The 18998-nt window shown below is 39.9% G+C and overlaps 1 protein-coding gene across 1 annotated transcript in view; it reads left to right on the forward strand.

Annotated features, from left to right (window-relative positions):
• The window catches only part of slco5a1b (solute carrier organic anion transporter family member 5A1b), a 229706-nt gene that overhangs the window by 119990 nt on the left and 90718 nt on the right, over positions 1–18998 (forward strand). Inside the window, exon 12 of the mRNA XM_087831471.1 lies at positions 6499–6563. Within this exon, the coding sequence (XP_087687597.1) occupies positions 6499–6563 (65 nt within the window). The remainder of the gene's footprint in view (positions 1–6498; positions 6564–18998) is intronic.

The raw sequence follows: 18998 nt of genomic DNA on the forward strand, positions 1-18998 counted from the left end.
AATATACTATGGGGTTTAAGTGTGTCTTTCTGACCCCACCATCCAAAAGTCATGTGAGAAATTAAGATCATCAGTTTCTGAAATACTCAGCTCAAACCATCGGACACAAACAACCATGCAACATTCAAAAATCACCTTCTTTCTCCACTTGGATGCTCAATTTGAACTTCAGTAGGTTCACCTTTATTGTGACTAGATGACTTTATTTACATGACTTTATTTATTGGCATGATTCCTGCTTTCTTCTTTCTTAGTTTCTGTCTTTATTCGCCCCGTCCTTCAGAGCCTTCTTCAGTAAGCTCTTATTTCTTCTCGGCCTTCCCCTCCCTCACCCGCTCTCTCTTTTTCCTGTCTATCACATTTCTCTCAGTCTACACATCTTTCTTTCTATCCTCCCTTGATGGTCTCTCATCCCCCAGGTGGCCCGAGATGCCATTTCGGCCCCCTGCTTTTGAATTTAATTACAAATGGCATTGTTTTCACGCAGCCCTCCCTCCTCATCTGACACTCACGTTCCCACAAACACACATTCACACAGCACACCAGTCCATGCTGCATCCCAGATCACTGCAGGCAATAACACCAAGAATTAGGGGAGTTGGGGGTGGTGATCAACAAGGAACAGATTGAAGGCTGAAAAGTTGATATCAGAAATCAAATTAATGCAAGTGAGAGGGAAACAATATCTAATTAAGATGCTTTTGAAAAAACGACAGGCAAATCTGTTTTGACACAATTACTGGTGACTTGTAGGGTCGATTATGAGATGAAGCGTTCAGATCCAAAATATTTGAATTGCTCTGCGTTTATCGCGTAATAAATGAAATTTGATTCTGAAGGGAGACAGGAAACAGTAACCATTTCATAACTGAAGAAATTTGCTTTAAAACACTAAACTGCAAGAAAAAATATATATACACAGTGGGTCAAGTTATTTGTTGGACGAACAGGTTGTGCATGAAATTATGTATTAATAATTTGTTGCTTTTATTATGAAATTATGTTTTAATTCCAATTCATTTTATTTATACAGCGCCAAATCACAACAATAGTCGAGCTTTATATTGTAAGGTAGACTCTACTACAATAATACATACAGAGAAAAACCCAACAATCATCCATTTATAACATTTGACAAAGACATGCCAAATCGATAGTCTGGTAACAAAAACCTGAACTCTTGACCCTCCCCAGGATGAGAGGCTGTCTGATGCCATGGAAGGGATTTTGCTATGCAGTCAGCCTTCCTTCGTTTTAGAAGGAAAACATTTCAAAGATGTTATGAGCAATCACCTTTATCATCCTGTGATGAAGAATTTCTATCCATATAAGAGTGGTCTCTTCTGAGATGACAGCACCCCGATCCATGTGCCACAAGAGTGGCTCTTAATAGTTTGACAAGTAGCCTATAAAAATGCTGCAGCCCTCACAATTGCCAGATATCAAACCCAGGGGATAGTAGCTAAAATCTCATGCTCTCTTAAAAGATCTTATTCTTTGTTGTGCTATTAGAAAGTTTTTCTTTCTTTTATACGTGAAGAATCCCCATCTCCTGAAAATTACTTTCCCATAAACCAAATTTGACATTTTTGATCAAAACATTTTTCTGACAAACTTTTCATAATTGTAAGTTAAAAGTTAAAATGCAGTTTAAAATAGAGAAACATTATAAGGAAGAACTCCAATGAGTTTACACATGCAAAATAAACAATTTGTTACAGTAAAATATCTATCTGTCTGCGCTCTATATGTCCTGTCCTATCCTCATTAACCACAGCATTCTTAATCCCGGCTGGCTTTTTTATTACCTGCACAACATTAATTGATGGTTGTGCTCCTTGGACCAGATCTTGTAGGGACACGGGGAAAAAAAGCAAACAGCCTGCAATATATTTTAATTTGTTCAGGGATTGTTGCTCTCATGATGAACTAATGTGATTACACCCCTGTAGTGTGTCACTGCAGTGATGGCGTTTCACTGGTTTCTGTGCCTTTGAAGGATGGCTGTTGTTTTCTTCTCATTATACAGCTTTCTGAAATGCACCCAGGAGGGTGAGTGAGAGGTATAGAGGTTTGCTTCTTTGGGGTGGTGGTGGTTAGTGGTTGGAATAAGGAACCCTCAGTGCTGCAAAAGCATCTATTCTGTTGGTCCAGGACTTGTGGAGCCAGCCTGGGCCTTTCCCTTTTGTCAACAGTGAAAAATGAAGCATTTCTGAATCCCCAGCACTCGCTGTGTTTCCCTTTAGGCGCCTCAGATACATTGAGTTAACATAAAGCAAAATTCAGGACGGGGGTGGCACCGGTGACAAATGAAGCGCCTCTGTGTGTTTTGGAGGGAAAATAAAGGGGCCTCAGTTGTAGAAATGAGATTTGGTCCATGTTACTTCCTTCAGGCCCAATTTTTCCCTGCAGTCCAAATGTATCTGAGAGGTACAATGGAAGATGGAATATTCTCGAAATGGAAAAAAGTGAATAATTTGAGTATAGATCATTTCCCTTCAGCTTGCTCTCAGTCTGCAGTCCATCGCTGCTTCAGTCCCATTTTGTCGCATTACATCTTATTTTCACACTGTGCTGCCTGTCTGGCTGAAAGAAAAGTTGCCAGTCGCTCTGATCACGACACCTCGCCCATTGCAGCTTCTTAAAAATGGATCCAATTTGGGTTTTGGAGAGAACGCTCGCTGGGGTACAAATGAGGCACCTCAGGTCGCTTGTTCACGAGCAGTGCTCTCGTTCGACTTGGAGTCATTTGCAGTCTGCAGGAGAGAAGAGTCCGGATAGCTGTTGGCTACATTTCGGAGAGGCCGCGGTGCCGCGGTGTTGGGAGGTCCAAAGACTTGTCGACTAATTAGAAGAAGCTCCCCGCCTGTGATGTTGTCACGCTTGCTGGCCGCAAGGCAAGTCACTCCAGGGAACCAGACGGGTGGCCATGTTGGTGCAGAGATTTCTGATTCTGTCCCAACAAAATCACGTTGGGTGCTTTCTTGTTTGTTTGTGTATATCAAGCTTTTTACTCTGATTCTGTATGAGGAATTAAATATGAGTGTTTGCGTGTGTGTGTCTCAGATGTGTCTGCCTTTGTGTGTGTGTGAGAGAGAACCCATCACCGACGCTTTCCTGCAGATGCAACTCAAATAGGTTGTGCCTCACCAATTACCAAAGGCACTTTAGACAACAACATCTTTAGTTATTTCACTGAGTCTGGTCCCAAAGTTGCCTGCTGTTTACCGTCTCTGCTTGTGTTTCATTTGAACTTAATTAATCCTTTAAAAGATTTTGTTCAAATCAGTGCATTGGCAGCACTACAACTTGCGTTCATAGAAAGTAGCAGCAGCCTCAGAAAGAAATGAAATCAACAGAACGATTGAAGGCATTTGATGGAATCAAATAAAACCGATTTTATCTGTGAAATGTAGTGAATAATGCATTTTTTTTTTACGTTTTCCCTCCTGTTCCATGCAAAGTAACACAAATAGACATTTACTTTTCTCTGAAAATCATTTGCACAAGCAACACCAATGCCAAATTGTTTTACGGTGGTACTTTCTGCAGCAATGAGAAATACACCTTCTTTCTCAGTAAACATGCAAACAGTCCTTTTAAAGTATTTTAGACAGTTCAAGAGGTTCACTTAAAATTCAGCCTTGGAAAAGTACCATGTGGCTACAGCTTTAAAGACTGAAAAGTCATGTTTCCTGCGAGGGGAAGATCAATAATTCATGCGATTCATGTGGCTTCCAAGAGCAAACTAACAGATTATCTCGTGCAACTGCTACACTGCTCTCTGAAGGCTGAGCCAGTCAAGAATCCTGCCCGTTGTGGGGTGTCACAACGGGCGTCTTACCTTTTTGACAAGTGATGGAAAACACCTGAGTTGGTGTTGATGAGTTTGAAGAATCCTAACAAGTTGCAACCGACGTCTGATGGAGACATCGGTTTTTAACGCTGAACTAGAAGTCTGTCCAGATGCTCCTCAGTGAGCATAAGAGCAGGTGCCACTGACAAACCAATTCAGCCACTTCAGCTTCTATTTCTCTCTGCTGCTGCTGCTCCCTGCTGACAGCACTATTAAGACATGTCGGCCCACTTGGCTATCACAGACAAGGTGTTCATACGTCTTTGTCTGGGGCCTGGACAAGGACCAGTCAGCCACAACATTAACCCTTCAGCGTCTTTTTATTACAGCGTGACAGAGCTAAACGAGGCCCCTCCATATACCACATGGAAACCAGGGCGTTCACATTAAACAGAAGGAAGTGTCCACCTGTGATTGATTTTGGCTTTATACATTCAAAAGAGCTGTTTGGACTGTGGTGTTTAAGGTCAGCATCTATGGTTGCATAACATCTGGCATAAATTGACCAGTGAATGACGAATTGAAAGACTAATTATTAAAGCCACTGGTGAATTTGGACTGTGGCAGAGCTGGGGCTCTATTTGCATATCCTTCATCTGCCTGGTGTGTCAACAAAGAAGACTCGCTTTCTTTCACCTCACCGGTGTATTCAGATGCAAAGCGAAGTGAATGTAATTACGTATCCTTTCTTTTTTTTCATATCGTTTCTGTTCTGGCTTTAATATGTGCTCTGCTGAATTTTAATTGTAGCCCTCCATTTGTTTCCCTTTAAGCTCATGAAAAAAGAGAGCTGTGCACAGGGTTTAATTCTATTTGTGTGGAAATTTGTTTTAATATTTGCCTGGCGGCAGGTCGGGTTAAAAATTCATATTTCATAAAGTGAAGATATGCTACAGTAATAGCTCATTTGGACCTGCAATGGTAGAATTTATTCTTGAGCCCTGTGGAGGGTTTTCTTTTTTTGTTTTTTGGGGGTTTTTTTGGGGTGGGGGCGGGGTTAATTTGGTACATGAAGGTGTCTGCGAAGAGCCTGCACGATAACCTCAGTGACATCACCACCAACGCCATGACGACCTGTCTGGTAAAATCCACATTTCGTTGTAGACCATGCTCTTGCTATAATTTATGGGATAGTTGCAGTAAAGTAAATTCAGAAATATTGCAGAAAATTACCGTTACAGGCGAATGTGAGCGATAAAATCTTCCTATCGGACTTTAACCAAATCTTTATAATAGGATATATTCCACTAAACAGCCACGACCACTCGCCAAGTGCGCGTTGTAATTTACAACACCTATGGTGGCTGCTTGCTACTGCATGAGCTTGTTATATTTGAGAATGTGAATGATGACATGGATTGTTTTTGTGATCTCATAAGAGGCCCTTCTTACACCAGTCCTGTTGTCAGATTTCATGGTGTGCAATGAGTGAACCTTAAAGAGCAGTCATGGGTATGGCTGAATAAATTGACGACATCAATCTGAATACAAAAAACACTGGAGAACAGTTCAAGCTGTTCAGCTAGCCGTGTTTCACTGGTATGCATATAGCACTTTTTTACTTATATTTGGCATCACAAGCCACAACCACCCACTGATACATAACTTTACTCTATGCCTACTTTATTCTATTCTTTTAAAGGCTTTTTACTTGGCACACATTAGGGGGTCAGTAGGGGTTTCAGTGTCTCCACCAAGGACCCTTTGTTGTTACTGGACATAAAATCCAATTGAACCTTTTTGGCATATTGCAGTTCAAGTGGTCTGAGTGGGCACTAGACTCCCGTGCCTCCTCTGGCCTCTCTTTTTAGACTTTAGAAAATGTAGCTCGTGACAGTAGCATTAAGCCAATTACAGGCCTTGTCAGACTAGATCAGGTAAAGTAGTGTAGGTATTATATGAAGTCCAAAAGTCCAAAAAAGACTTGGTTTTGAAGAGGATAGAGCTAGTAAAGTTTCAGAGAGGGGGAGTGTGGTAGATGGAGGGCTACCTGACTTTTGTTCTTCTCTACACCAGAAGGATTGTTTGTGAATGCTGTTGTTACAAACTCTCTATATCTCTCTGATGTCTTTGTGCTTCATAATGCAACAATGCTTCCATAGTTTCTACAAAGGATCTTTATCAATCATGTGTAAATTAACCAAGCTGCATTTTCAAGGCATTTCTATAAATCATGTTCTGGTTTTGCTTATATGTCATGTGTTAAGGAGGAGGAAGGAGGAAGCATTGATTTTTTATGAGCCAGTTGAGCACAGAGTTTAATAGCTTGTTTGGCAGAATTTGTAGCATTGATTAATAGTCATGACTGTACACACATGGATGCCTATTATGCATTATTGTGGACACTGAGGATTAATCACATGTTAAAGTTAATCTACCCGACCTGTTTGGAGGAACAATATGCAATAGACATTGTTACGTTAGAAAGTTATTGCAGTTTTGTTCCGTTGCCATTGTCACAAAAATGTTTAAAAAATGATCATTGCTTTGCTGATTTAGCATTATAAACTTTTTCATATACGATGTTTTTGCCGGGGGCTAGAAAAGTATTCATTATTATTTTCTGTAAAAACATACTGTTGGACATTTTTCAGTTCATTAATCATCGTGGGGTTTTTCTCTCTGTTCTTTCCTTACCATAGTCCAGAAGAAGGTGTCTTTAGAGAAGGAAGCCAAGGTCAGCATCCTGGAGGCTGGGATTGCCGATGTGAGTACACACTTTACTTTTAGTTTTTGATTTGAGGCTAATCAAACGTCCACATGATTCGTGAAGCAAAATGTGACAGGAGTCTCAAACCCAAATGAAATGTATGAAGGTGCACTCATTACCTACTGCTGCTAAAAATGTCTTTCCAGGCTGTAGCATGCAAACACTTTTCACCACAAAACCTTGTGCATAGGTGCAAATATGAAACTTATTTATCCTAATTGGTAACTCACATTCCTGTTTGATAGTAACTGTAGACACTTCTCAGAGCAGCTGAGTCATCGCAGAAACGACTTCATGAAAAACAGAATTTCATTAATCTTCCTTTACTTTCCATCTCTTTCCTCACTGACTGTTACTAATGATGCACTGCATTCTTTATAACTCCACTTGAGTAAATCAATTAAAAACAACCCACACAAACAAACAAAAAAGCTATGCAGCACCAACAGTAAGGTCTAAGAGGGGTCTTGGCGCGCGATGGCTGCTTCATCTCTTCCACCTGTCTCCATCTCTCGCCTACATGGCTTTCATCTCCTAGCATTGCTATTCTCCACCATCGCTGTAGTAAATAGACTGCTGAGCATCTGCACTCCCCTATTGATTCAAGGCTTAGGCTGTACCGATGATGGCGCGCCATTCACCATGCTTATCAAAGTGGCAGGTCTGAGGGAGAAATGGTTGGAAAAGGGGGCATAGTAAGTGACTGAGGGAGAGAAAGACAGAAACTGTTGGGAGGTTGGAAGAAGGGAGGGATGGCATGGAGAGTCTTTCAAGGTGATCGATACCTAGCTGCAAACAGCAGCCAATTATGGCCAATCGAAGCTCAGTTGTAAGAGAAAGAGAAGAAGAGAAGCAAAGAAAACCCCTTCAGCTCAGCCTGCCACACAGAGGCAAAGCAAAAACTGGCGAGTCGCAACCTGCAACGCAGCATCCATCATCACCCCATACAGTGTTTATTATAGTTTTATCATACTCTGTAAAATAAGAATATTAGCATACTACATCACAGATGACAGGTTAAAAATAAAAAATAGAAAAGTTAGTCTCAACAGTGCAGAGGAGATTATTTGTTTTCTCACAGACATGAAAACTTGACTTGAACAGGCCTGCAGGTTTGAGAGATGAATTCTCATTTTCACATTGATGCCTGTGTATATTTAGAATGGAGATAACACGAAAATTTATTGTTGCAGCAGAAGAGGTAATGGGAGAAATTGCATGCAATAAAACCAATAAAGACAAAACAGTCCAGCATTAAAATAGATCATAAATTATTGTGGGGTTGTATAACTTTACGCACCTGAATTTCTAGCGTATTAAGGTGGCAAATGAGTGAGAACTACACGGGAACGGTATGTCAACTTTAACAGAAATATAAGGATTTTAAAATGCTCTCATTAAGTTACAAGATAAAAAAAAAGTGTGTGTTTTAGGCTGTGCCTGGATTTAGAAGATGGAAGATGTTGGAAGGACATCCCATAACTGGAAGAAAACTGAGTATACAACTGGTATTTGAATGAACCAGCTCCACAATATCTAAAATCCAAACTTCTGTTGTTACACACAAAAAATCCCTTTACTTTGAGATTTTCTTGGACACCTTGTTTAATCCAACTTAAACACGATTGTGCTTGAGTTAAAACAGTGCTCCAAATATCTGTGCTTTAGAATCATCACATTGCTGTTCTGCAGCATTTATATCCAGTTCAACCGTCTCACAGTGAATCAGCACATCTCCTGCTGTTCGTTGTGGCTCGTTCATGATTAGCTACTGAGCTACTACGTTTCAGAGGAACTGCAACAGTAGTTCTGAAATGTATTGTCTTTCTAATTCATGACACCATTGAAGCTTCAGTAAGCGTCTTATGTATTTGCTTGACATATCCCCGATTGAAAGCTGTTATTGTGCGCTGTAGCTAACATTTAAAACTACTAGTGGCTGTGGGGACAAGTACATAAAAAATGCATTGGTATCCTTTAGATGATGTGGAAGACAGCACATTGATAACCAAGAAAACCGACTTGCAAGCTTGAAATTTTAACCCCTAGGAAACATTTTTGAACAGCAAATAAAAACACAGCAAAAAGTATACTCGAGTAAATAGGAAAAAAAGCCCTAAACGAGACTCCGATTACTTGAATGCCATGTGTGCCTGTCTCATCTGTCTTTTAAAGTGGACAGAGTCCTACAGCTCGTTTTGGGATTGCTTAAACAGAGGAATTAAAAGCCCATATGAGATTCTAATTGAGGACTTCTTGAAACATCTGCTTTAGTACAATTGAGCTCACAGGATATTTTTTGTTTTCTATGATGTTTTCTTTCTCAATGTGTTCTGATTTTTAGCAACTTATTTGACCCATACTCGAGGGCACAACCTCTTGCATTTTTTTTTTAACAGTAAAAAATGCAGGAGATTGTCTTCATCTGTTTGACCTTCGTCCATCTAGCCATTTGCTCACTTAAATTACAAATCATTCCATCAAAGCACTAATTTGCAAGCTCAATACCTTTGATTTGTGGACTGTGACCTAAGTCCTGCTCTTTCTTTGTCCGCATCATTGTGGCGAGCGGCTTTATGTTTGCCATTAAGAGCTGTAAAGCCTTGAAGCTGTTTGGATGAACTGAACGACATCTGAAGCGTCATAAAATTCTCATTTAAAACTTATCCTGCGAAACACTGTTGGAGGAATGTGAGTAAGTTCTTGAAAGTAAAAAGAAAACATTTTGAGGACTTTTTAAAAATCTGTCACTCTTCTGTATTCAAGGTCCAGATAAACTTTGGTGTCTGTTTGTTAGGGTTGCAGAAATCTTGTGCCAATGGTATTCGGAGATGCATAAATGTCTTATTCTATTCTCATTCTACACCTGCTTTGAACCCTGACTTGCTCTTTCAGACTTTTTGTAGTGGTGTTAAGAAAATACATGACTTCTGTGTATAAAGGTGAGATAACACTCACCACTGCAAATGGTGGATTCTTGTCAGGAGACATAACATAAGTCATCTTAATGGTTGTAGTCCCAAGTAATGCTTATCCTAAATCAGAAGGGACGAGGGTGTTGGGGGTACAAGGACGCTTTTAATTTTGAGAGATTCATTAAATAACCGCCGTGTTCTCATCCCAAGGAGTCAAATACTGCCGTTCTCTCGTAGACGCTGGCGGCTCCAGAATACGCACAAGTGCCCCTTGGCATTGTTGCTGTGATTCACTGGCCACAGCAACGTTGAGCCTCGAGACATAATGGTCTTCTTTTGAAGAGCAGTGAAGTCTGCACTGGAGATTGGAGGGATAATGTTGGACTAAGTCACAAGTTTGTGAGCTAGGCTGTGGTTTGTGTCCTGTTTGAGAGCTTTGTCTTTTGCTTTGTTATTTGCAGCTTGGTTTAATTTAGGCACAAAAATGCCCACAATGCAAACCCTGCAGGTTATAATATGACTGGGCCAGTGTGGTTTTTTAAAGTGCCCCCTTTGGCCATTTCAGAGTTTAATCTTGTCCCACACCATAAATGAATGGCATTAAGATTATTTTATCTTATCCGTGTGTAAATCTTAGAGGTTTTGTTGTTTTTGGCACCATCAGAAAGGTGATAATTCTTCTTTATGCTGATTATTGACGCTGGAGTGGTAGGTGTGCACGCATGAGGAAGCAAAATAATAGACTCTAACTTAATAAAGAGTGCATCTTCCAATGACATTAAATTATACTTTGCCCCTGCAGTACCCTTCATTATCTCTCTCTGACTGCCGTTAATTTACGTAGCTTCAGGATTGAAAATGATTCAATCACCAAGGCCACGGAGAACATGGCACAGATTTCTCCACACAGACTTGTGTCTAATTAAGTGAATGCATGTTTGTTGGGAGGGAAGAAGGTGGAAGATAAGGTTGCTGTGGCAGCAGCCATTGTCCTGTAGTGGCAATAATCGCACGCTACCCCATCCAGCTCACTTTTTCACTGCAAATAAAGGCACTTCCAATCTGTTTGAAAGAGCTTTTTTCAGGAGGGAAATCTAATGACACAAAAAAATTTAAAAATAAGAAACAATGGGAGTGGATGGCTTTTTCCATCACCATTCAATGTAACTGCTATTTAAAATACAGGGCGGGAGCAAAAACTCACTTTTACCAAAATGCCATTTGCCACAAAACGGCTGAAGTAATACAACTTTAAGGAATGAGATCTTTTGCAGTTTTTAGTTGTTTTTTGCAAGAATCAGGCATTTTATGAGCCCAGTATTTAAATTTTGAGCTGCATTGATGATTAAAAGTGGAAACATGTTAGCTCATTTCTGTTTTCCCTTCCACAGTGATACATAAACTTAAACACTTGCGGTTAACACGACATATAATTGTCACATTGCATTATGTTTCTGGAAACCTTGTCTGGATCCTTCTTAAGGAATGTAATCATTACCTAAGTCAGAGTTTTTGAACAGCATTGCTCTGGGAGACTCTTGAGTGAGCACTTGAATGTGCAAGACAAGGGTCATGTGACAGACACCGGTTGCCAAGGTAGCGCCTGTGCTTCTGAGCTTCTGCGGTATGGCTAATTGCTTTTTTAAAAATAGCATACTTAGCGATGCTAGAAAGAAGCAGTCTGTGGATTTCTCTCTTTGTCACTTGACCCCTACACACCCTTTCACAGCCTCACCAAAGTAGTTGTTTAGTTGACTGAGCTTAATCAAATTTCAACAATAGAGGTGACAGACTGGGAACAAATGCTTATTCCAGCTGTTTTTCAAAAACACATAACGACTTTTTGTCAACTGAACCGCCTATTTGATAACCTTACATGAAGTGTACTAGTATGAGGCAGGAAAGAGTTAGATAAAAATGAATTGCCTAATAGTGTTGAATGGATGCCACCTTCCTTTTTACAGACATTTGTGTATAACCTTTATTTAAACAAGGCAAGCAAAGAAGAGCAAGCTCTCGTTTTCACATATATATCAGTTAGACAAATCAGGTTTGAAATATTTTATTACAGTGGCAGAATAAAACAAAATTTGACATCTAGGCTCAAAGCTCTTCATTCCCTCCAGACATGCTACCTACAGATATCATGGAGTAATGGGCAGATATCCCTGACAGGTAAGCTTGGATGATGGAACGGTTAAAACAGCATTCACCAAGAATGCTTGGTGTGTGTCAAAGGGTGAAATACACCAAAATAATAGTTAAAATAATTTAAATTAAATGCATAAACACAAAGTCATAACCTTTAAGTGCCTTGAAGTGGCCTTACATGCTTCAGTTGGCCTTAGATCCAATCATGTTCATATTTAAATACAAGTGTTAGTCAACCTTTTGATGTAACATTTATAAAAAGGCTTAGTCCAGTTTGCACTATACATTATTAAAATTACATAGAGGTGGAATGTAATTTCCTTATAATCCACGTTCACAACAGAATCTGGATTTTGGGATTCGTTCTCATCCCTGAGATGGTGATGAAAAGAATGTCTGATCCTGAAGTGTTGTTTGTTGTCTTGCTCTATACCAGTGAGTCACAACAAGCAGCTTTCATAATGATTTCACTGAGAAAACATTCCTGTCTGCGGTCTCGGTGAGCAGAGTGATAGCATCGCTCGTAATGACACACTATTGTTGTCTGCAGCCTGCCCAGGTGCCTGAATAGAGAGCTGGATTTGAATGAGAATATTCATGAAGCAAAGAGACTCACATATTGGATCAAGGTTGTCTGTTGGCCGATGCATCCCATTGCACCTGCAATTTTTATCACAAGGTAGAAAATAAATAATTAAAAATCAAACCACCGCCATGCATGTGAGCTGTGTACAATATATGCACCCAGGATGGACCTGCATGTGTATGAAAATACACCTGACTTCTTATATTTCTGTGTGTGTGTGTGTGTGTGTGTGTGTGTGTGTGTTTTGGGCATGCACTCATGCATCCATCTGCATCGCCTGCCATAGATATTCAAATAGCTCCATGTGAAAAATTGAATCAAGAGGCTGTTGAAGTGCTGGCTCTTCTTTTTCTCTGTGGCCGTGACGCGGCGCGTCTTTGATATGGTAATGACAGCTCGCCACACGAGCCCTGAGGGCCAGATGCATGCTGAGATGTAACCCAGGTGTCTGACAGATTGTGTGGCCTACCTGGTTACAGGAGGCAGAAAAGAGGGCAGATTTGTTGCTTCTACTACAGAAGAAGCAGTAATATTTTCAAGATTTTGCGTCATATAAAAGAATACATTTCTGGAATATTTTTCATCATTTTGTCGTAAACTACTCCTGCTCGCATTAAATAATATAGAACACATATTTATGCTTATTCTTTAAATAATTTCATTTAGAGAACTTTTGTCACCTTGTTAACGGTGTGAGCTTTCTGAGTGTTTTCTGGTTTAAGCTGTAGCTGTAATTGCCAAGATTCTGCACCAGAAAAAGATATTGTACAAGGTCCCACTGTGATTGCAGCTACACAAAAACTTCTCTTCTTGAATATCACATCTTTTCAGTCTCTTATTAAGTATTGTGGCACTGCTGTAGTGAGCTTAAATAGACATTTACAACACGACAGAAACAGCTATTTAGACAGCTTGAAGTTGCACATTAATGTGTCTGATATGCACACAGTTGAAGCTAGCTGTTACTGGAATTACACATATAGTCAGAAAACACTGTCTGACACGCACGGCATTTACAAGTTAAAGTTTATCAGACTGACTCCACGATGTTAAAATCATGTGTTTCCTGCTGCATGTGAAATGTGGCAGGTGTAACTGGAAAAGTCAAAAAAGCTGCTTTTTCCCTCTTTGGACAGCCTCAGCCTTTTCTTTTTGCTAATTTTGGTAATGGCTAATTTTATCATTCAAATTAGATACAGCGATCAATGCTATATAACTATATAACTCCATCTGTTATTAAACTAGTCTAGACCAGTAGTCCCAGAAGATATAACCTCATAGCACTTGTAGGAAAGTGAAATCTAATAAAAAAAGCATTACTTTGATAACCTGTTGCTTCATTAATGTGCACATTTTAATTTTCTTCCAAATCTAGTAGATTCCTTTGTAAACTCTCTACAGCTGTGGCCCTACTGGTTTTATTTGACATCAATATCATGTATAATTTTGATGCAGAAAAAGTTGAGCATTCTCCTTTTAAGCATTCTGTGTTTTCTTCACTGCCCGAGCGTGTCGCTGCAGCTTAGCATTTCCATGTTTAGCCAGCCCCGTCTCACACCTCGTCTGGATTCTGCTCTGCACGTACTGCGTGCGTTGTTCAGACTCCGGCAGTCTGCTTACAGGTCGCTGGCGGACACCCGCTGGGCTTTCTGGCAAACAGCATGGCACAACAGACAGCTGGCATACAATGTTCACGCCCCCCTTCCTATTTTCCCCAGGTGCTAAATGGGCTGTTAGGTACAGCTGAGGTCATCCACAAAAAGTGGTATATGAAAATAAAAGCCCAGAAATTCAATGCACCTCAACGGTCTGGATCTTTCTCTTGGGCAAAAATGCATTCCCAAGAGGCTGCGCTCAAGCAAACAAGGCGGGTAATGACACTAGCATCAAGCCTGGTATTATGCACCTGTGGGCTCAGTCTAATGTCCTTAATAGTGGGCTGTAATTTGGACTGGACACACTGCATCACTGTTGTCTATACACATCATTGAGCAAATGATCTGATACTGTGAAATGGCCCTTCTCATTAACTACGTCTCCTGCCCGATTAGCCAGCAGTATCTAGGCATGATTGTTGGTAACGGGTGTTGCTGTCGAGTCACTCGTTAACATAAACAATTCAGTGTCTGCAAATGCAGAGGAAGATCAGAATGTCTCTGTGTTTATTTTTAATGCAACTCTATACAACAATCAAACTTTAACAACAATCATATAAACAGTTCATTACCTTAAATGCAATGTTATGTATGGTGCATTAAAAAGTATTGTGCTAGAGTACTTTCTTCGTTGGAATGAGTAACATAACACATTGTTTGTGCAGTTCTCACAAGCTGATAGTGGCTGATAAGTAAGCTGATGCCTGACAGCTAAGAAATTCTACATTATACTTGAAAGATGAGCCTGCGTGCTAAGCACAGCTCTAAAAATGAGCCAACATGATTGTGCGTCAGTCCTTCGCAGGGCCTTTGCACAGCTTTGCAGAATGTCTACATGCTGTAGCCGTTCAATGTCACCAGTTGTCACAAACAACCAGTGCGCAGCCTACTCTTCCTTTAGTGTTGTTACTCTTTCAATCAACCAAAGAAACCAAAGATGTTCTCCCTCTACACGGTGAACTTCGCTGTCACTCCCTCCCTGTTCTGATCCTATTTTCAACCAATCAGCATTCGACCCACTCACAGCGTCTTCCATGTTGAGCTCCACTCCTTCTGTACATAGATTGCATACCCATTATTTTCTTTTTACGTAGCCAAACCAAGTAGACACATTTACAGTATCGTGCATCTAGAGAAGGCAGAACGAGGAGAATGGAGCTCATGCTACAAAACACCAACATGTGGCTCTTAGTCCTGCATGCTTTACATCCCCTGGACATAATAGCAAACATGCAGAAGCTATGCTAACATAAAAGTAATACAGTATTTGGAATATACAGTATACTCAATATAACAGATTACTTCAATTACTTCAAACAGATTCCTTTGGTTGCTAACAGATTGTTCTAATTGTAGTAAGACAGTTATTTTTACAGTGATTTTCAACAAATGTAATCTGCAAAGCCTCAATTCAACAGAAATACTTTCAGTGTTGGCATGAAATATGTAGTCATTTACTTACTAATCACTTTATTTTAACACAAGTATCTCTAATATTGAACTCCAAAGCATCTTCTCCCATGTGTAATATCAACTATGTTTTACACACAAAGGAATTGAAAATGAGATGCTCCACGTTTAACTTGAAGTCACAGAGTTCACACAGATGCTGACCAAACAAGGCAAAACCCCGTCTCTGGTGGGAAAGGATTAAAGCAAAGAAAGTTTAACTGTTCAACTGATGTTCAGTCTCCCAGCCTGAAACTTTTCATCCCCATATACACACCCAGTGTGCTTCATGCTGCAAAGCCAAATTCAGTTGAGACTAACTGTATTTTTTTAATTTAAGTGCAGATCCAAAGATGCCTTATCTGAGTGATGTCACTCTAAATTCACCATCTAAATATCATAACGATGGACAGTCAGAGAGTTCAGGCCAATGAGATCCCATAAAGAGATAAACACATTATTAGTGAAAATGCATGGTAACCTATGAGCCTGTCCTATATATTGCATTCTACGAATATGGTCCTGACATCAGGTTTGGTTTTGGTCAATCAGCTTTCAATCTCTCACCCTGCTTCGCAGTCATAGCACTTTCATTAAATCCAGTATGGCAGAAATTCACATGATGTGGAACTGGAGGACATTAGGGGCTCTGTAACCCAACTTGATTTAGAAGAATATGATTTTCTCAAAACTAATGATATGGATTCAAATGTTAAAGGTGCACTGGTGGTTCTGCAGTGGTGGAAGATCAAACTTCTTTTATCCATGCTCCACCTCTCCACCAGCCTCTTTTTAGTGCAATTCTAATGACAAACAACACAGACAACATAACGTTGTTGGATGTAAGGCAGTTTACAACATGCAAACCTTGGAATGCATAAAAAAGACGAGAATTATGGTTGTTCTTTTAGACACTGAGTCTTGACTTCAAATGAAATAGTTTAGCAGCAGAGAGTTGTTAAGTCTAGCTGCAGCTGTTTGCCGAAGCTCTTGTAAGCTCATGGAGACATGGGCAAACATCACATACCTTCATTTATCCAACCCCGGAGCTACTGGTGGGGAAATTAAAGGAGGGAATTGGATTTGGATTGAAGTAAAAAAAACAAAACAAAATAAACAATTACTGCTAACAGAATAATAACATGCATGTGTTTACTAGCAAAGAAAGAACTGCAGAAGAAGATAGAAAATGCACATATGCAATGCTACAGAAGTGTCTCTGTAATCTTGTTGGTTGTTTATGTGTTGACGTGGTGCTCTTCTTCCTCTGAACATCTGCCTTCCCCAAATCCCTTGTTCTGCCGGTAGCAACAGCGGCACCACACACTGCGTAGCATCTGCTGCTAAAGGTTTCTGTTAGCTGGGAGGGTGGCTGCTCGTCTGCAGAGTGTACCGGACACTGACAGGCAGGCTCACAGACAGCAGGCACAGTGCTCCCCAGGTGGGCACAGAGAGGTCTGTCAGGACCCGGAGGCTCAACCGTAATTACCCCCACCCACCACAACAACCATTACAAGCTCCCTCGAATATCTTCCTCCCTCCATGGGGTTAGCAGAATGCATCAGAGGCCTGTCTGATGTATGCTGCAGTCCTACAGCTGACAGAGCTAATGTGTGATGGTGGACTGATCTGTTTATACAGCTGTGGAGTGGGTGTGTGTGCAGGCGGTGTGCACAGTGCTGGCTCTGGGAATGCAGAGTGAATCTATATGTACATAATTGCATGCAAATCACAATGCAAACCTGCAGAAGAATATACAATCTCTGTTTGCAAAGAGAGCTCAGTGTCATTAGGTGTTTCCAGACACTAAAATGTGAAGACTTGCTCCCTTTCTGTATTTATGATTCTGTATTTCAGACACTCGACTGTTTATTACACAATCATGCAATTTAAGGAGCATCAATCAGTGCTTGTTAAGCTTGTGATAGCCATTTTTTAAATATTTTATTCCACATTAATTACCAAAATAAAAGGATATTAAAATTATACATTCTAAAATCAGTAAATAACTTGATTATATATTTTTAAGTCTTTGATTATTTGGCATCAAGGACAGGAGTGTATCCTCTTTGGTTAGTGGATGTGTTTGTGACATAGCATCTGCAGCATCATCCAGTAATCCATCAGTCCACAGGAAGTAATGTGAACAAAGTGTCAGTGTAGCATCACAAGCTGCCACACCGTTCCCAGAAATGCGACGTCAAAAAACAAAAACAGAACATTTAAAATGTTTTTAAATTAATTCAAATTAATTATGTTTCTGCATCATAGACAGTTGTGGAAGCCAAATATCTGCGTGAGGCTAAACTAACCTGAACAATTTTATTTGCTCATTCAGCTTAGTTGATTGTCACTGGAATGATGTTTGTTAAGATAATTGTATTTCTCACCTCTCCAGTTTATAATATAATTAACCAGGATGCCATCAGTCAGCTATGTCATAATTAAAACTGGCAGCTAAATGCTTGGAAAGAGCCATTCACTGTTTAATCTCTATGTTCTAACTTTTTTGCGTTGCAGTCTTTTTCAATTTAGTAAACACAAAATTTGTTGATATCTGAACATTCACAAAGTAAGCGATTAAAAAAATTACATATTAAAATATCAGCTCATTCTTCCTACCCATGAGACACAATTTGACATCAATTCCTTGATTAGTGATTGAAGGGAAAAATGAACTTATTTAAGCTCCTAACGTTATCAAGCCTGGACAAAAGTTCAACTAAAGGGATGAACTATTGTGTACATATATAATGTATTTCAGTTGTAAGGCTTTGTCCTTCGAGGCTGACCATCTGTGCCTATAGATGCTACTCATATGTGCGTACATGCTCGTTAGGCAAGTTCACTGAACACTCACAAAGGTGCATATTCTCATTGAGAGGCAGAGTCTTTGTTGAGGTGGAACAGGTGAAGGTGAACGTCAGACAGTGGGAGACATTCCTTCACCTTTTACAATGGTTCATACAAACTGTGCCGGCTGCTAAATTGAAAATCCAATTTTTCATGGAAAATAATATATCATTGACATTCTATTCAAGTCTTTGTGGCACCTTATAAATACACACATTTTATTTTTCCTTACTGTCATCCTTCAATCAAACCTCATGGACCTTGCTACTCCTCTTAAAGTAAAAAAGCAACAACTTGTCTTGCAAAAGTTTTTACAAACCCCTTATTTAGACAGACGTGCTGGGTGAGTTAATATTTAATACAACTTTACACATAGATTTTAGGTATTTAGCAGTTGGCACACGTGGCATGGGCTGAAATCAAACAAAATGCAGCCAAGTGAGATGTGACTGTTTTTTTTATTACATTTATGTTTTAACAGTTAAGCTGATGCTCCAATCAAATTGAAAGCACCAGTAGAAAATAAATCTATATGTCATGGGTCACATGCCTGCAGTACTGGAAGTGATTTAAACTTAAGCGAAGCCTGCTGGGATCCACCTGGATGCAAAGGTCACTGACGATATCATACTGTTTGCCTTGTCTGCTTTGCCATTCGTCAGTAAATAATGGTGAAGCTTTTGTTGTCAGCAGCAGCTATACAAGCAGTTTAGTGTTTCACAGAAACATAAAACTAGTCGTACTGTATCTATGGAAACGTTTTGAGGAGCAGTTGAAATTGAAGTGTGGCTGTAAAATCTGTAATTTCTGTTTTCTTAGCATT

The sequence above is a fragment of the Neolamprologus brichardi genome, chromosome 18, assembly GCF_056152115.1.
Source record: "Neolamprologus brichardi isolate AB-2024 chromosome 18, ASM5615211v1, whole genome shotgun sequence".
NCBI classification, from domain to species: domain Eukaryota; kingdom Metazoa; phylum Chordata; class Actinopteri; order Cichliformes; family Cichlidae; genus Neolamprologus; species Neolamprologus brichardi.